Here is an 18,279-nt window from a genome sequence, read left to right on the forward strand (position 1 = left end):
GCGCAGGGTTTCAATTGTCAACAATATTTAAAGCAAATGACTAAAGATTAGCAGTGAGGCTTGCAAAAAATTAAATGGGTGAAGGGACTACAAGAGAAGGAGTAAAAGAGAAACTTTGATTTCCCTCAGCCACAACCCACAATAATGAGTGTATTTATATTGCATATAATGCCAACTTTGCAATAAGACTTAAGATTGAATCTCCCTATTGTATACGGCATTGCTATATAATCATTATGTGCTATTATTTGTAACAAAAATTATTATAGGTTGAGCATCCCTTTTTCAAACTGCTTGGATTACGAAGTGTTAGAGATTTCAGCGTTTTTTAGATTTTGGAATATTTGCACAGACTTTAACAATTGACCATCTCTTTATCTGAAAATCCAGTAACAGTGCTCAAAAATTTTTAAATTTTGGAGCATTTCAGATTTCAGATTAGGGATGATCAACCTGTCTTTAATTATGCTAATATTACTTAACATTTTTCTCTCATGAATAATTATATATTCAAGCATATTACCCCCCATACTTTTCACATTTAAAATATAGTACAATAAAAAGAAAAGGTTAAAAAAAAGGATATTGCATAATTTCTGAAAAAAAAGAGCTAAATAAATTGTATCTATGAATGTAATACTAGGTTGACATAAGCACAAAGAGGCAAATACATCAAAATGTACAAAGACCATTAATAAATATAAAATATTAAAGCAACACCCACACTATGTGTAACAATACAAGGGACTTGACAAATAACGTTGCTCAAAACAATATAGCACTTGATTCTTCTAGCATATACTCCACTTCAAAGTAGATTTCCAGGAATGGTGGTCTTTTGCCCTAAGATTCATTCAAGTGATCTTAATGGCACTGCGGGTTATAAGCAAAGAAACTTGTTGGAGTTTATACTAACCCTGCTCCCCCGTAATTAAACCATGTCCTCTAAACTTTCCTTACCTAACTGTAAGAAATAAGAGAAGCTTGAAGTAGCTATCTTTCCTAAAAGTAAACTCATCACTTTACCTAACTATGTTTTAAAATGCCCAGTATTTTCCTCTGAAATAAATGGGCAAAGTTATACTAGTGTTTTTGAATGAAGATTTATGTACTCTTACTTTTTTTTAACAATCTACTACAAACAGTAATTAAGAATGCCATGCAATGTCCTAAGAACTTCATATACATTAACATGTGTCACGTAACAATCTTATGAAATTGGATCTATCATATCCCAATTTCACAGATGAAAACCTGAGGGGAAAAAAGAAAGGTTAAACAACTTGCCCAAGATACACAGCTAGAGAGGGGTGCAGACATAATTCAATACAGAGCAGCTGGACTCTGGAATCATGCGAGCAGTGTATCTTCCTTTCTCATACCAGAAAACGATCATCCACAAATGACAGCAGATGATATGATACTGTTGGTTATTGATAAAAACATAAATACAGACAAAAAAATATTCACATAGGTTGAATGTCTTAAAGTTTCCTCATAAGAACTAAAAGTTAGAAAGTAAAACTAAAGACAAGAAAGAAACATTGTAACTGTGTTTTAATTCTCTTTTTTCAGGTATTCATGTAAAGACAACAGAAATAGTGTTATCACTGTATTTTATTTTCTTTTCATTTTCATCAAACTATACAGTATACAATTCGAGATCAAAGAAGAAATGAAGATACAAACCACTATATTTATCACCAACTGCTTAAGAAAAAGTCTTCAACAAACAGTAACAGAACACCTGAATAGCGACATGTGAAACGGGAATGAAGTTGAACCCCTAACTCGTATCACATATAAAAATAACTCACAACAGCTACTAGACCTAAACTCTCAAACTCTTACAAAAAATCACTGGCAAAATTTTGTGATCCTGACTTATGTGATGGATTCTAAGATGAGACTAAAGCACAAAAGAAAAAACAGATCAACTGGGTATCATCAAAATTAAAGCCATTAGCAACTCAAAGCACATCATCAGAGAAGACACAACACAGAATTGGGGAAAATATTTGCGCACCATGTATCTGACATAGGACTTGCATAAAAAATACATAAACAATGTCCACATTTCTACAATAAGAAGATAAAGCAATTTTAAAAATAAGCAAACAATTTGAATGGGCATTTCTTGCAAAGACAACATGCAAATAGTCAATGAGCTTTAAAACCACTAGTCACTAAAGAAACAAAAATCAAAACTACTCTTGAGATACCATCTGAGAGCTTGTAATATGGTTATAATAAAAAAGGCAGACAGTAATGGATGGGTGAAACAGTGAAGAATTTGGAACATGCATACATTGCTAATGAAAATGTAAACGACACAGCCACTTTGCAACAGTCTGAAACAGAGTTATCATGTTCTGGCAGTTACACTCCTAAGTATGTGCCCAACAGAATGAAACATTTATGCCTATACATAAACTTCTAAACAAACATTTACAGCAGCCAAAAAAGTGAACACAAAGCTAATGTCCAGAATCCGTGGATACAGAAAAATGTAGTATAACTACACAGCGGAATACCTAGTGAGCCATAAAAAGAAATGGAACACAGCGACAGCATGGGTGACTTTTTAAAACATTATGTTAGGTGGAAGAAGTCACACATCATGGGTTGCATAATGGATAATTCTATTTATTTGAAATATCCAGAATAGGAAAATTGATTAGACAGAAAAAGTAGATTAGTGGTTTTCAAGAGCAGTGGAAGGAAGAAATGGGGACATGACCGATATGCAACTCTGTACTATCAAAAAGAAAACACTGGATTGTGTGCTGTGTAAGGGTAAAACTTACAAGGTCTTAGTTTTGAAAGGGCTTGAAATTCAAAGGAAGAATAATAAAATACAAAGTTGGTAGATTTAGCAGATAACCCATAGAAAATAAAATTGAGTTATGAATTCATTTACAGGAAGGATTCACTATGGTTGGTGAGCATTACAGATTTCACAAAGAGAAAAAGAAAACCTTAGGCAAAGTATTCTAATCATTTTCACCTGTATCAGCTGTCCAAATGCACTGAACCAGGAATGGGCATTTACAATGTAAAAACATCCTAAGACACTAATTCTACATATGCTAATTAAATTTAATTTAACAGGGACTAATTTTACTTACAGAATTTGTTCCAAGAACTTGAAGCTTTGGTTCCCCTGATTCCAGCAGCTTTGCCACCATATGAAGAAAGCTTTCCACAAATGGCTTGATGCTCTGAGAATGGCAGGCCATAAGAAGCTGGTCCAGTGCCTCCATCGCAATTAGGACATACCTAATTGTGAGAGAGAAGCAGCATCAGAGCATTTCATGCTCTTAAGTCTCTGACTGCTTTTCATTAGAATAAAGGAAGTTTATTTAAATGCACGGTATACAGGAAGGCAAACTTAGTAGCTTCTAAATGAAATCTTAATCCTTACTATAAAATAATACATATACAAAAGTATACAAAAGCCATTCAAGGACTACTTTAGCATTACCTTTGTGTAGCTTTTCTTTGTAAACATGGGCACTACCCAGACTTTTAAATATATTTATTTGTATATGACCCAACATAATTAGTAAAGCAATGTGACTATATCTCCACCATGATCTACTTGTATTTTTATGTATAAGATGGTAAAACAGTATCAGCTACAAAAGAATAAGGAAATTTCATAAATTTTACTATACAATTGGATCATTTTAAATCTTGTATGTATTGAACATTAAAATTCAGTTTTCAGATCACTTTCACTAAGCTACAAAACTACCTGTGTTATTATATTCTAAAGTGAAGGCACAGAAACAAACGGATCACTTGGAAAATGAACATTCTCAGAAATTACGATCATAAAATGACAACGCAAAAAAGTTACCCAAATTGCAAAGTTACTACTTCTTAAGCATAAAGAATGGGTTAAAATGGCAGACTTTTATCTACAGGCAACAGTATAGCTTCTTATCAGTATGCTTCATCTTTTTGATCTTTCTGCCTAATTCTGTTTTCTTACGCCTCTGAGACATAAAACTGAACCTGTGCAAAAAATCAGCTGTTTACCAGGATTTGTTTTCAATTTAGAGATTTATTTTTAAAATTACAGTACCATACTTAAGCTTGGTTTTTTTGGGTTGTTTTGTTTTGTTTTGTTTTTTGGTGTCATTTTAAGACAAGGTTTTGCAACACAGTTCAGGCTGGCCTCTAAGTGAAAGGGATTCCCTGCCTCAGCCTCCCAACTGCTGAATTTCAGGAGTGCACCACTGAGCCCAGCTATAGTATAACATTTACAGACTACAGAAAGCTGATTTCTACTGTGTCTCATTAAAGTAAATCCAAAAATTAATGCCAAAGCTAAATATTTAACTCTGTTAAATAACATGAGGATTTACTCACAAACTTGACCACAGGAAATATAAGCTGCAGCACCTACACTGATTTTACGTGTTTCGTTTTGTAACTTGATGCTTTATCCTCTATATATTGTGTTTGTCTGCCTAGATGGTACAATAATCTACAGAATGATTTAGGAAGAATGTTCCAAATATACTAGATTAGCAAAAATTAGTTTCCTTACCCAGAACGATGTCTGACAACATCTCTGCTCAGTCTTTCTGCCAAGTACGAACCTATTCGGTCCAGCTTCTCTGGAGCAGATACTGCATAAAATGTCAATTTTTCCATATCAGCTTTAACAAGGCCATCCTAAAAGTAATGACAAGGTAAATCAACTTATCTACTTTTTAAGTGATGCCTTCTTTACATTTCCCCTTTTCAGATTGGGGTTTAATACAACCTTACGTTGAAGCTTTCCGAATATAACCACCTTGTAATTTCACCATAATGGAAACAACTCTTTCAAAAAGTTAAAGAAATTCTCCATTTAGCAAAGTATTTAAACGACCCTTCATGACCAAAAATCACACTATTAACACCTTCCTTTATAAAGAAGTATTTCAACTGCAGAATGTTGGAATGGAGTATATTTTACTGAAAAGATTTCACATTGAATTTCCTTCAATTTAAAAATGTTAATATTATATTAAGCCTATTTCCTTTTACATATGTAATAGTGAACATATTATCTTTTTAAATGATTCAGAACTTGCTCATAATGTTAAAGTTTTGCTACAATTAATGGATAAGAACAATTCAGAATTGTATCCATTCATATTTAGACAATGTGTTTTTAAAAAAACAGAAAAAGCAAGAGATTCCTGACAGAGGACTAGAAAACCACTGTCTATGTGACTGACATGCCACATATCACTAATTGTGAGAAGACTGAGAGAAACAACAGTCGGCAACTGATTAGGGCCTCAATAGACGTTTATCAGACAGGCACTATTCATTAGTTCCATGACACAAGGAAAAACTTGACTGAGATCACATGGCTACAAATCACTTGGTTTTTCCCTCACTAGAATGATCTTTGAAGGCAGGCGCTGTAACATGTACACTTCTATAGCCAAACACCTACTGCTAATCCATCTTGGATACACTCTTGTATTTTTGTATGTGTTTGCTTTAATGAATTCAACAGTCAATATGGCAATAGAATAATGATTACTCTATGAATGTATGGTTTCATGAAAATCTTGTTTTAAACTAGATTATTTAAAATAGATTTAAACTAGACTATTTAAAATAGATTATATTACATATTTCTACTTAAAGAAATATTATCTAAACCCTTAGCAAAATGTTCTTTTCACAGCAGTTGGTAACTTATTAGTCACCACTGCTATTATCAAGTGTTCAAATCTCCCTGCATGCCTACAAGCTAAAGTGCATAAAGTAGATATCTTCCTGTTGTTCACATTCCTTCACCCTTTGCCCTCTACCTTATCTTCAGTAATGGTATGTCCCAGACTTCCTAGGGAAATGATTTAAATATTCAGTTTATTAACTTATATACCTGCAACTTCAAATCAGAAATCCTGGTCAACAGTATGACCAATAGAAGCCACTACTGTGAGGCTACAGGAATCTAGGTGAAGACTAACTTGGTCAAACTGCAAATGTTAGCACTTGCTTCCCAATGCCTTTTTTTTTTTCCCTTCTCCTCACTTGCAATAACAAGAACAATATTCTCTACATTTCCAGAGAGTGTACACTTCCCAGAGACCGCCAATCCACAGTGATATCTTCTTCCTTCACAGTGAGGCAAACATTTTGCGACCTGATAACTTAGCACTTTACTTACTGATGTATGCACGATGATTTAATATTTAGTATGTCTTTGCTTTATCAGTCAGTGGAGGAAAAGCTCCTAAAAGGCAGATACCACATCTTAGGGTTCTTCAATATGCCATAAAAAATCTAGGCTCTGACAACTAATAGTTTTCATGACTAACTTCCTCTATATAGCTGACTGTTTAAATAGATTTGATTAAAAATGAGACAGATCAGGCTGGGGTCATAGCTCAGCACCAGAGCATTTGCCTACCATAGAAAGACCTGGTTTTGATTTCTAGCAAGTGAAGGAGACCAGGAGAGGAACACTAATGTTAACATGACCAAAAGGTCTCTTTATAGTTGATTACTGGAAATTAAACTCATATACAGCATTTTGTGTTTATATCCGATTAATGGGGGACTGTCAGGAGTTTGGAAAGTCTAAGGCAGTATCAAAGTCACTAAAACCAGGTTACTTTGCTATTAGTTGTCCTCTCAAAGGTCTTTTTTTAAAAAGAACTAAATGGTATGTAAGTAAAATAAACTGGAAAAGTCTCCCTTTACCTTTCAATTGTCTTCTAATAACTGTGTGGCCAACTCTTAAGCATTCTTTGGGTCCCAGCTTAGATTTCATCTTCTTCAAGCCTTTATTCTACTAAATTCAAAGTCGGTATCATTCCTATCTATCCCAGTATCACTTTGTATTTCATTCATCTATCAACATTTTCTCACACATTAGTTTAATTGCTAATTTTTTAATCTAGGAGTTTGGTGAGAGTAGAACCCACAGATCCCAGTTATCTCCTGAGAACATAGTGCAAGTCATCTGGCACTGGTTCACGCATTTTTGATGAATGAATGTCACTTAAGCACTATACAGATGACAAAACAACATCATAGAGCACTAGATTACAATTAAGCACTATATAGATTACATAAGAACATCCCACATATGTGTGTAATCTACAAAAAGGACCTGAATCTAGACAAGCAAGCATGGTCACTTAAAAGTTAAAAAAGAAATATAAAAACAATTGTACGTGACATACGTGACAAAACATAGGGATAGAAGTAGAGAAACGAAATTAGGGAAACCTTAGAAAGGTCAGCAGAGGGGGCAGAATGGGTCAGCAAAGAGAAGAATCAGTAGATGTAGGTCAAATTACTTTTGGATCCTCAGGGAATATGTTGTCCACCAGGCGTTTGTAGCGAGGACGTAAAGCTGAACAGCAGCAACATACTCCTGTTAGGAAAAAAAAAAAATCAAAAGATATAAAAATTATACTGCAAACTGACGCACAAATTCAAGTTTCCAAATATGAATGGGCTATTTAAAAAACAAAGTTCAAACTGTGATAAAAAGAAAAAGCATGCAAATTTAATAAATGATTAAGAAATGAAGACATTAAATTTCTTCTCTCCATGTATTCATTCAATAAATATTTGAATCTATATGCTAAGAAAGTGCATTAAATCCTTCTTTTGATTTAATATCTGAGTTTTAAATAGTAAATCTTTGTCACAGAGGGTGACTGGCAGATCAGAACAAAGGGCTATAATGGTGGTCCATATCAAATCTACCCTATCAAGCGAACAAATGGCTCATATCCGTTAGTTCCTTTCTGAGCTCATCCTCTACTCACATCCCGCCCCATGCATATCCCAACCTACCTCACTCGGATTACAACAATCTCCTTGCTAGTCCTACCAAGTTAGGTTACTTCCTCTGCCTGGAACGTACCCAAATTCCTATTAGACTAACTCTTACCACCCCATTCAATTCTTCACTTAAATTCTGACTACCCTTAACCTGCTCTGTTTTTTCCCACATATTAAATGATTTTCATACTGATTTCACTGGTTTTCGTCTATCTTCCCTCACTAGGACATGAGGTCAGTAAAGGCAGTGAACACTGTTTTGCTCTGCAGTGAGCCCCAAGAACACGGAATAACACCTGGCAAACAGCAGGCATCCAAATGTTTGTTGAGTGTATGTGGCAACACAAGAATGAATAAATTTGGATTGTGTCAACTTCAACAATTTCTTCCTTATTGTTGTTTTCCATTTTTATAACCAAGTTCAGACTTAACATCTTACCTAGACAGTATGTTTCTCTAGCTTGTCAAATGGTTTTATAGTGGGTATTTAGTCCATCTCAACCAACAGTATTAGATGATGCTTCTAACAGCTCACTGATACTTGAATGAACATATACAAATGTCCCAACATGTAATGACATCCTTTCAAACTTACGATCTTTCTGTTATTAATCACATCTTATACTTCAAAAATTAGTACATTCTAAAACAGCTTAATTTTTGAGCTTCCCTCTCCAGGGTGATTTTTTTTTTTTTGTAATGGGAATCAAACTCAGGACCATGTGCTTGCCAGGCAGGTGCCTAAAATAGCTTGATTTTTAAATGAACACATTCTAGTCCCTGAAAACACATCACAAAGAAAATATAAATGGGTAATTTAAAAACTAAAATGAAAATAGAAGATGGAAGGAAATGCAAAAATATGAAAGAACCTGTATTTAACTTATAAACCTTGTATAGGAACAGGACAATTAAATAAACAGGAAAAAGACATGATTTGAAAATCTGGGTTTTGGGAAGAAAAAAAAAAATCTGGGTTCAATCATTTTCTTAAATAGCTGACTGGCAAATCAGCTCTCTAGAAATAACAATGTACATAGGAAGGATCTACTTGCTTGTCCTGCAGAACTTAACAACTTAAAAGAAATATTGGTCCTAAGACATTATTAAATTATTGATTTATGAAACTAGAATACATATGTAAGAGTACACTTATTTATTTATTTAAATTTATTTATTTTGTACCGGGGATCGAACTTACAACCTCATGCTTGCCAGGCAGGCACTTATGCCACCACTGAGCTAAATTTCTAGCCCTGTAAGAGTGCATTTATATGTATTTAGACAGATAGTATAAGAGAATACTGATACTAGAAGTAGAACTTGGTTGTAAGCAGCTTTTTGCTACTACCTTATCAAGTAATGTTATAGAGATAATTTTCTCTAGATCAATGCTCTTTATGAAGTACACATCATTCATTCATATGTTTAACAAATGTCAGGTAAAGCAAAACCAGCATGGCTAAAACAAAACTAGGTCCAGATTTGCAAGAGTGGAACCATAAAACTAGTGACAAAAACAAACTTAGATTAAGATTTATATAATATTTTTTCAGAATCATAAATTACTGTGTTTATATTAACATTTCTAGTGATCTAGTTTATTTCTATTTTATAGAAAGAGGAATTATAACAAAACTAATCAAGTAACTTACTAATAGACAGATGAGAATCCAACATCCAAACCTAGAACACTTGATCGGGCTCTTTCTATACCATGTTTATACAAGAAAGTATGAAAGGGACATAATCTTTGCACTACTTGAGTTTATAAACTGTTATAAGAAACTGAATAATTCAGCAACATATACTTAAGCACATGTTGATAATATAAAATGTTATCCATCTTACTCTTCTCTCTCTGATGAGACAAAATTACCCAACACCCAAGGTTAAAAGAGGAAAGGTTTATTTAGCTCATATTACATAAAGGTTTCAGTCTATAGTTGGCTGGTGCCAAGGTAGGGTGGCACATAGTAGAGGGCAACAGTTCATGGTGGTGGACGATAGCAAAATTGACAACCAAACCTGAATAGCATCTTTCTGTCCCTTTCATATTATATCCGTACTCCCGGATTAGAGTTGTGCCAATCCAGACTGATCCAGCAATCATCCCCCTCAATCCCAGCATTTTACCACCAATCAATCACACACTCTAGGTTCAGCCATCTCTGAGGCCTATCTAGAACTGCATGAGGCTTTGGGAGGAGATCTAGACACAAATCATAACATTCCACCCCTAACCCACAAAAACTAAGGCACATCCCTTTATGTATAAAGCATGCAGTCTCTCTTCAAGAGTTGTAAAAGCCCTCACAGTTTTAGCACTATTGCAAAGTCCAAGTCCCAAAGCTCCTCTTAGGTTTAATGCAAACTCTTAGCCATGAGCCCCTGTACAAAAGAGCACAAGACAGACATTTTCATTCCAAAAGTTACAAGCAGGGGGGATACAAAGGAATGAGACCAAAGCAAGACTAAAATCCAGCAGGGCAAACAATAACTCCAAGTGCAGCATGTGAGGTAATGTGTGGCAAATTATGAACTCCAAAGGGCTTGAGAGGCCCTGCCCCTAAGGTACTTCTGTTGTAGCTCCCATGGTTTCTTTCTTGGGTCCACTCTATTCCCTCCTTGCAGTTTTCCACAGAAGATCCATGTACCTGGCTTCTCTAAACTTCTGGGGTCTTCACTGCATCTTTGGCTTCACAATCACAACTTCACACTTTGTCCTCTCAGGGGCATGCTGCCTGTTCTGCCAATTTCTGCATTCTGCATGCACCTAAAACCAGTGCCATGTGAATGATGTCAAGATTTGCTGCCAGCTAGAGCAGCAGCCAGGATTCTTTCTCTCTTAATCATAGGGGTCAAGGACTTGGATCACTGAGTACTCTGAATCCAATTCTGAGGAGCAAATTTTCTATGATGCTGCCATTCTGGAACATGGTGTAGGCTCCATCATCCTGGGAAGCAGTGTACTGAGGCCTTTTTTCTTTACTTTTCTTTTTTTTTCCTCAAAATAGTCTTTCACTTTTGCAGTTTTAAGGCTGTAAAAGGTAGAGTCCTATGCTTCTTGTGGTGCCCTCAGGCAATTTTTTCTCCCATTCCTTCTCAGCAATTAAGATCTCCTCTGCTCTATCTTTCAGTCCACAGCTTTACCGGAGCTTGCTTTCTGGCCAAACTCACAGCATTGTAAATCATTCTTCTGGTCACTTTGGTCTTGATTCTCAACAGAAATCTGGCTAAAAGTCCCCATCAATAGCTATGCCATGGCTTGACATTCAACTGCCTTGATATTTGTTCTGCTAGATTAACTAGTCCATTGCTCTTAATTTCAGTCTCAGGTAAAGTCTCTATACATGAGCAAAATAGTTAAACTTTCTGTCAAGTCGAACTACACATCATCTGGAGTCCAACAGCCAATGCAGAAGAAACCTCTGAAACCTAGTCTTTACTGACAAGAGTTCTAAAATAAGCCTTCTAATCTTCTAAGCTTTGATGAGAATCTCCCATACAAAGAGCATAAGGCATTCCCGCTCTACTTTTTCAGCTGGCATCTTTAAAACTTTCCAAACTCTTCTCACAGTCATTCTCAAAGTTTGCTGAACCACATGGTCAGGTATAGTCACAGCAACAAACCCACTGCTGATACCAAATTCTGTTTTAATTACTTTTCTCTCATTGCTGAGACAAAATACCCAAGGTAAAAAGGAGGAAAGATTTATTCAGTTAACAGTTTGTAGAGGTTTCAACCTATAGTTGGTTGGCACCACGGCAGAGTAAGTAGCTTATGGTAGAGGACCAACAGTTCATGGTGGTGAAATACAGCAAAAATCAACAACCAGACCTCCACAGCATCTTCCTGTCCTTTTTATACTCTACTCGGCCCACTAGGATTAGGGTGGTGTACTGATCCAGCAATCACCCATCTTTAATCCAGCATTTACCACCAATAAATCACACATTTTAGATCTAACCACATCCAAAAAAGGCCCATCTAAAACTTCATGAGGCTTTTGGGGACATCTAGACACAAATCATAGCCTCACAGTTCAAAATGCCCTCATCACTGAAGAAAACAGAAGAAAAAAACTGCAAAGAATTCACTTTTGCAAAGAGTTACATTTTCAGATTAATATCAAAATTATCTGAATCCTTATTAGATTCAAAAGCAAAACAACAGTTTGATTAATTGTGGAAAAGGCAACCAAATTAGCAAAAGTATTTCTGTGTCTATTATAGCTGGTACAAAAATACCTCAGAAAAATTCTATCTCTTTACTTAATATAGATACTAACATATGGTTAAAATCAACTATGTGTCCAGCAATTCTCATGCAGGTACTACTATGAGCTTATAAGCTTATAATCTGATAAGAACATTAAGGCAAATAAATACTTTGGTAACACTAACCCAAAGCCAGTAGAACTGTTGTCATGGAAAAAGAGATATGAGACTGAAAAACAAGTCATAATACTTCATGTATTCTATCAGAATTTTTTTTCATTTTCAATAAATTAAATAAGCTATTATGTTTCACTTACTTTGACACTTTCTGATATAATTATACATTATACATTTCTTTTAGTTTAAAGGACCTTGAGATACAAATGTGAACTTGAATGCCAAGAACATCCCCAGTTCCCACTTTCAAAAAGTTTAGGTCACCTGTGGGCAAAACATGTTTTGGCAAATTATTCATTCAACAGGCATCAGGGGCGAAAGAGAGTGGGCTTAGGAGTCAAGATGGATCTGCGGTGAATAAAAAGCCCTCATTGTCCAGCTATATGAGCAAGTGCTTTTGTTCTACTGTACCTAATTTCCTTTTTTTTTTTTTTGTCTTTTTCGTTTTTATCGGTACCAGGGATCGAACTCACGACTGCCTGCTTGCAAGGCAGGTGCTTATGCCACTGAGCTAAATCCCCAGCCCCCCTAATTTTCTTATTAGTGTAATTATACTTTCTCCATGATCACTGCAAAAAAGTAAAACTGTATATAAAGTTCCCATTAAATATGCAGTCAGCAAAATGATGGCATCACAATGAAGTGAAAGTATTACAACAATCAACATAAGTAGAAAGAGAATGGCAGGTCCTTTAAACAATATTCCCAACATCTGAAAACCCTTTCCTGGAAATTAATTATTTAAGCCTAAAGTAAGTTCTGTACATTGTTCACAACAGCTTTCCATAATAATATCAGCAGGGGAGAAACATGTTCTGGCACACATGCAGCCCCATCCTAAAGACTTTACAACATTCTTCTACCTATAGCAACTCTCTGAGGTGGTTATCACCATCTCTTTTGATTAAAGAGGAAACTATGTTGATTTGTCCACTATCACACAGCTGGTAAGAATCAAGGCTCTGCAATTCCAAGCCAGATCTCCTGATTTTAAAGAGTAACTGCCACAGCAGATTCAAGCACGAGACAATTTCTAAATGACACACTTTAGCTTTCTATTAATCACTACCACTGAATTCACAAATGTAAATGCCTAGCAGATGAGAATTGCACTGCCACTTAGGGAAATAAGTGATTAAAGTATATGTCTCAGAAGACCCAAAACAAAACAAAAACATTCTTGATCACTTACTATAAATGAAAAGCCACTTACTACAAAGCAGATATATAAAATTGAGTTAAAACTTTCTACTACTCAGATTTTTATAAAAGACAATACTAAGTTAAAATGACGTAATATTAATCACACAAGAAACTGTAAGAGAATGCTTATAAACATCACAAGAACATGTAAAATAAAATAACTGAACCTACTCAGGTATAGAAATGTTGCTGACTCCTCTGATGAATTATATTCGTAAGGCTTTTCCAGTTCAGCTGCAGGCACCTGAACATAGTCCTTCATGCTGTATGAGACTATCTTCCAGGCGTTCTTCCTGCTTCGGGATCTTTTTACCTACTGTTCTGGAAGTGTGTAGTTCACTTTACTCTAATTAGCAGACAGCACGAAAGTACTACAGCTTATCTTACTTGTTGACATCAAATATAAGCTATCAAGAACTCGATAATACCCATGTCAAATTGTGCTAGTGAGCCCTAATATCTTAAATAAGAAACTAAAGAACTTGCATTTTTAAGGAAAGTAGACTTTCATAGACTTAAGAAAGTAAGTTTATTAATCTCTTTTTTCCCTTAAAACAGTTCTTACCCCTCTTTCAGCTTAGTTTCTGGTTCCTTCCAACAAACTCACTTGAGACTTAGTGCTACTCCATTTTCTTCCCAACTTTTCATTTCTCAAAAGAAAAAAGGGTTAAGTGTATCAAGAGAGAGCCTCAAGCAACTGGCAAGTCTAAATTAATACAGTCTTCTTTTAAATTTAAGCATACAAAGGAAATTCTCCCCCATAACACGTGGACTTCAAAATTTCATTAATGATATACTAAGAAAAAACAGCAAATTTCAGGTGGGATAAGTAAGCTACTCTTAAGCATACATGAAGAGAGAAATTATAACCAAAATTTTAAAAGTTATGCATCTTTTAATGGTGTAAACACAGTTTTATCACACATGAATTCACCTGAATAGTGTCTAAACCTTAGTGAATGGCAAGAAAAATCCTACTACCTATCTCTCAGAGTTAGGAGTCCTAAGCTGATAATACTATATAAAAGTGCCTGGAATGTAGAAGCTACCTAGAACTTCTGTTTAGTATTTCACATACTGTAAGTCAGCTATTTCTTGTCAAAGATATACCAAGAAAATTCTGTCTCCTTAGCTAACCCAACAACCAAGTATCACCAAATCCTCCCACAGGAGTGAGATATAGTAGTAGCAACCTCTAAGAGAGGGAACATCCTCTTTGATAGTAATTTGTTAGAATTACAAACCTCTTTTGGTTCAGAGGCATTCATAGGAGGACTTGAGTGCCTACAGACAGAGGCTCACGGCTGAGATGAGCACACGGATCAGATCCCTGGGAACACAAAGGGCTGGGGGAATACCACACAAGGGGAACCAGCACTGTACAGGGTGTTCCATGAACGCAGTACCTCTGGTCTGGGATAGCATTTGCTTTCCCACTCGACCTTTGTGAGTTTGAGTACCAGAATAATTTTAAAAGACTCCTTTTAAAACAAGCAACTTTCAACTTCTTTAGCCAATGATTATTTAAATCTGAACAGAAATAATGTCTTCATTGCAAACTAAATTCCACCATGCCTGGTACTTGGGATAAAGCTATCATCTGAAATTAAAATACTATCAACAACACCATCCTTGGAGTTGGAAAAAGGTTAGATGCCATATGGAAACTGCAATTCTGAATAAGATTTGTTTCCCCTCTAAAAGCAGACAGTAAGTAGCACTTGTACCTTCTAAGCACTAATTATATTTTCTCAGTTAGCTTTAGTATTTAGTATTTAATATTTAGTATTTTGGGAATTTGTTGAAATACTTAGAAATCACAAAATTTTATATGTTTAAATGGGAATGGCTCTGATCACTCGATTTTGCTTCTTTACACCATCACCATGCATTTCCATCACAGCCCCTGTAATCCAGTCCACTTATTTATCCTTCCTTACCATTATAGAATAAGTTCCTCAAATGCAAAGTTCACATACTTCCTCATTGCTATGCATATGCAGATATGAATGCTGCTCATATGTGCTATCAAACCAAATCAAATAATGACAAAGAAAGTAATTACACCAAAAGTACAAGAAGTACATTATCCACCCTGAAGACGAATATTATTTTTCCACTAGATGATAATGTCAACTGAATCATTTTCAACAATTCACAGAAGATGGCTTCAGTATGAAAGTGAAAAGAAAAGACTCTTAGATTTAAAAAGTTATCCCTTCAAGAACTCTAGTTCTGTGGTTTTCAGATGCATTAAGAGAATTTACCTCACATATATTTTCTTCAAGAATAAAATAAAAAAATTTAGACATTCATTCACCTACTGTCAGTACAAGATGTTTGCTTCATACAGTCAAAAGTACTTCAAAATTTTCATACTAAAAAGGACATACACACACCCTAAAAAATGGCTATTATTTCTATACTTTAAAACTCTGTGCTAAGAGTATGAACAGAAAATTAAAAAGAACTATCACCAGGCGTAATGGCATATACCTGTAATGCAGGCATTTGGGAGGCTGAGGCATATGGATCATTATGAGTATAAGACCAGTCTAGACAACACAATGAATTCAGTGCCAGCCTGAACTACACATTAAGACCCTGTCTCCAAAAACACAAACAACAACAAAAAAAATTTCACAAAACAAACAAAAAACCTACTTAACATAGGTTTAAAAATTAAGTTTTGAAACTAGATTGGGACATTTGACAACAAGAGAAGAGATATTCAATGTTAAACAGCCCCTAGAGCCAGCCATCAGGGGCCACAGAAGTTCAGACCAGACAGAAAATAATTTCCTGCTTACGTGAAGAAAGGTCTCACCAAGGACTTAGAACATGAAGTGCAATATTGTGATCCTACCCCCAGAAAGAACAAGTAGGTTTGAACTAACTACAAGGATAAACTAATGTAGAGAAGCCTAGGTGCAAGCATTCTTATCGAAAAGGGCCAGTGGAAAAGCACACTGCATGTCCCAGAGACACAGAGCTCAGCAAGGAATATGGCAAGTGTCACAAAGGAAGCATGGAAAGAGCCTGGTAACTTCATTAGATACGGGGTCAAAGAAAGAGAACGAAACTGAGTCTTATCTTCAGGAAAGTGTTCCTTTTAAAAAGGATTTTAATCCATTAGAGGAGTATTTTATTACACGATTCTTTCCACACATAATTAAGTGCCATCTCTTCTTTCATTCTCAATTTCACTACTTGTCCTTTTTCATTCCCAGGCATATAAACCTTAAGGAAAAAGAAAAGAACAAAGCAATAAATGGAATCAAAGTTCCAATGATGCTTAGAAGACAACCTTTTCCGATTCTTTGCTCTGTAGTAGACACAATACTGACAAAAGTCTGGTACATTTCCCAAAATTACTCTGACATGCTATCTGGATTTTTTTTAAGTAGTTTCTTTTTTTCTAAGTCAGCCAGTGATGGGTTTATAGTCAATAATGGAATTTTTTTCCATTACTGCAACATATTAAATAAGAGTATTCGATACCGGATATTCTCCTTTTTAAAAGTAATTAACTTACAGATATATATCTAAATAACAAAAATTTCCAGGTAGAGATTTAACTTTGCACTATCTGGAAAAAAATTAAGTATTATTCATCACAGTTACTCAAAGAAAAGAACAACATAGGTAATAATCCTTTAGAAATGTTATTCTAATTTAATTTCAAAATCTTCTGGAATCATTTAGGAAAAAGTAATACAAACATTAAAACTAGAAACAACAATTCTCTATTCATTCCATCTGCTGCTAGCTTAATCTGCAAACACATAAGAAGTAATCCAGTGTATAACGCTGAAACCAGAGCTGCAACCAGGAAAAGAAAACCCTGCATATCTCTGTGCCACCACCAAGGACACTGCATATCCCTAGATCCAGCACAACACAGACCTGCTTCCAACGTGCTCAGGTGGCAGCTTTGCTAAGAGGAGTAAACCACTTCGATGTGCCATCTCTGGAGGTAAGTGGATGAAACAATTAAAAACTGAAGTAGTATGACAGCTTTTATATAGCACTGAAAACATTGACTGATGTCTTCTACAATGTCAGGAGCATGCAGTACTGTTCTAGAATTACAAATAGAATTAACATTTTCTTCATGTACAATTATTTTTAAAATACTATTTAAAGGACCGTGGATTTAGCTCAGTGGCATAAGAGCCTGCCTTGTAAGCATGCAGTCATGAATTCGACCAAAAAAAAAAAAAAAAAAAGTTAAAATATTTAAGCAATGGATTTTCTCTTCAACCCACACCACTGTATTGGTATTTCGTTTACGCAATTAATGCTTCAAAGGGAAGAAAGTAATCATGTAAAAGTTAGAAATCATGACTTAAAGGAAAACTATAGAAAAGACAAAAGGCAAAGCAAACTACACAGAATTTACAATGAAACTGGGGTAGTAAAATACTTAATGTGTGTTTTAAGAGCCCTATTTAAATATAAAATATTAGCTGCCAAAAAAAAAAAAAAGAATAGGGAGACCTGTGGCAGAAAGAGAACCATTCATTAACTTTCACAAGGAGATGTAACACCCATAAGGAAAGCTGCGAGTCTTGAGAGACATGTGGAGTCCATTTGAACAAATTAGCATCTCTGGTGCTTTCTGTAAAAACTTTCTCTTCTCAAAGCAAATCTTTCTAAATGTATGAAATAATAAAGTCAGTCAAAAATATCTTTAGTCAGTCAAAAAAAAACTTTAAAAGTAATAAATCTCTTATTTTAAAAGTGAAAGGTATATATCTAATGATTGGTGAATTTCTTTTTGTTTAAAAGGCAAAAGAAACTGAATGCGCAATTTTTACATAAATTAGTCTGCTTGTAAGTTGAATATTTCCTGTAAAG

The 18,279-nt window shown here is 35.1% G+C and overlaps 1 protein-coding gene across 3 annotated transcripts in view; it reads right to left on the bottom strand.

The window, feature by feature from the left end:
* The window catches only part of Efr3a (EFR3 homolog A), a 114,789-nt gene that overhangs the window by 65,179 nt on the left and 31,331 nt on the right, over window positions 1-18,279 (bottom strand). For 2 of the 3 annotated variants that reach the window (XR_010041199.1, XM_003467373.5), the window contains exons 2-4: window positions 7,326-7,402; window positions 4,559-4,686; window positions 3,129-3,279 (exon numbers count right to left, since the gene is read on the bottom strand). Coding sequence is in view for 2 of the 3 variants with exons in the window: in XM_003467373.5 (XP_003467421.3) it covers window positions 3,129-3,279; window positions 4,559-4,686; window positions 7,326-7,402 (356 nt within the window). In the remaining variant the exon portion in view is untranslated. Of the gene's footprint in view, window positions 1-3,128; window positions 3,280-4,558; window positions 4,687-7,254; window positions 7,403-18,279 lie in introns of all 3 variants that reach the window. The other variant, XM_023564043.2, reaches the window with a different exon arrangement.

Source organism: Cavia porcellus, unplaced genomic scaffold, assembly GCF_034190915.1.
Source record: "Cavia porcellus strain 051 isolate PalLab524CR breed Dunkin Hartley unplaced genomic scaffold, mCavPor4.1 scaffold_19, whole genome shotgun sequence".
Taxonomy (NCBI): Eukaryota; Metazoa; Chordata; class Mammalia; order Rodentia; family Caviidae; genus Cavia; species Cavia porcellus.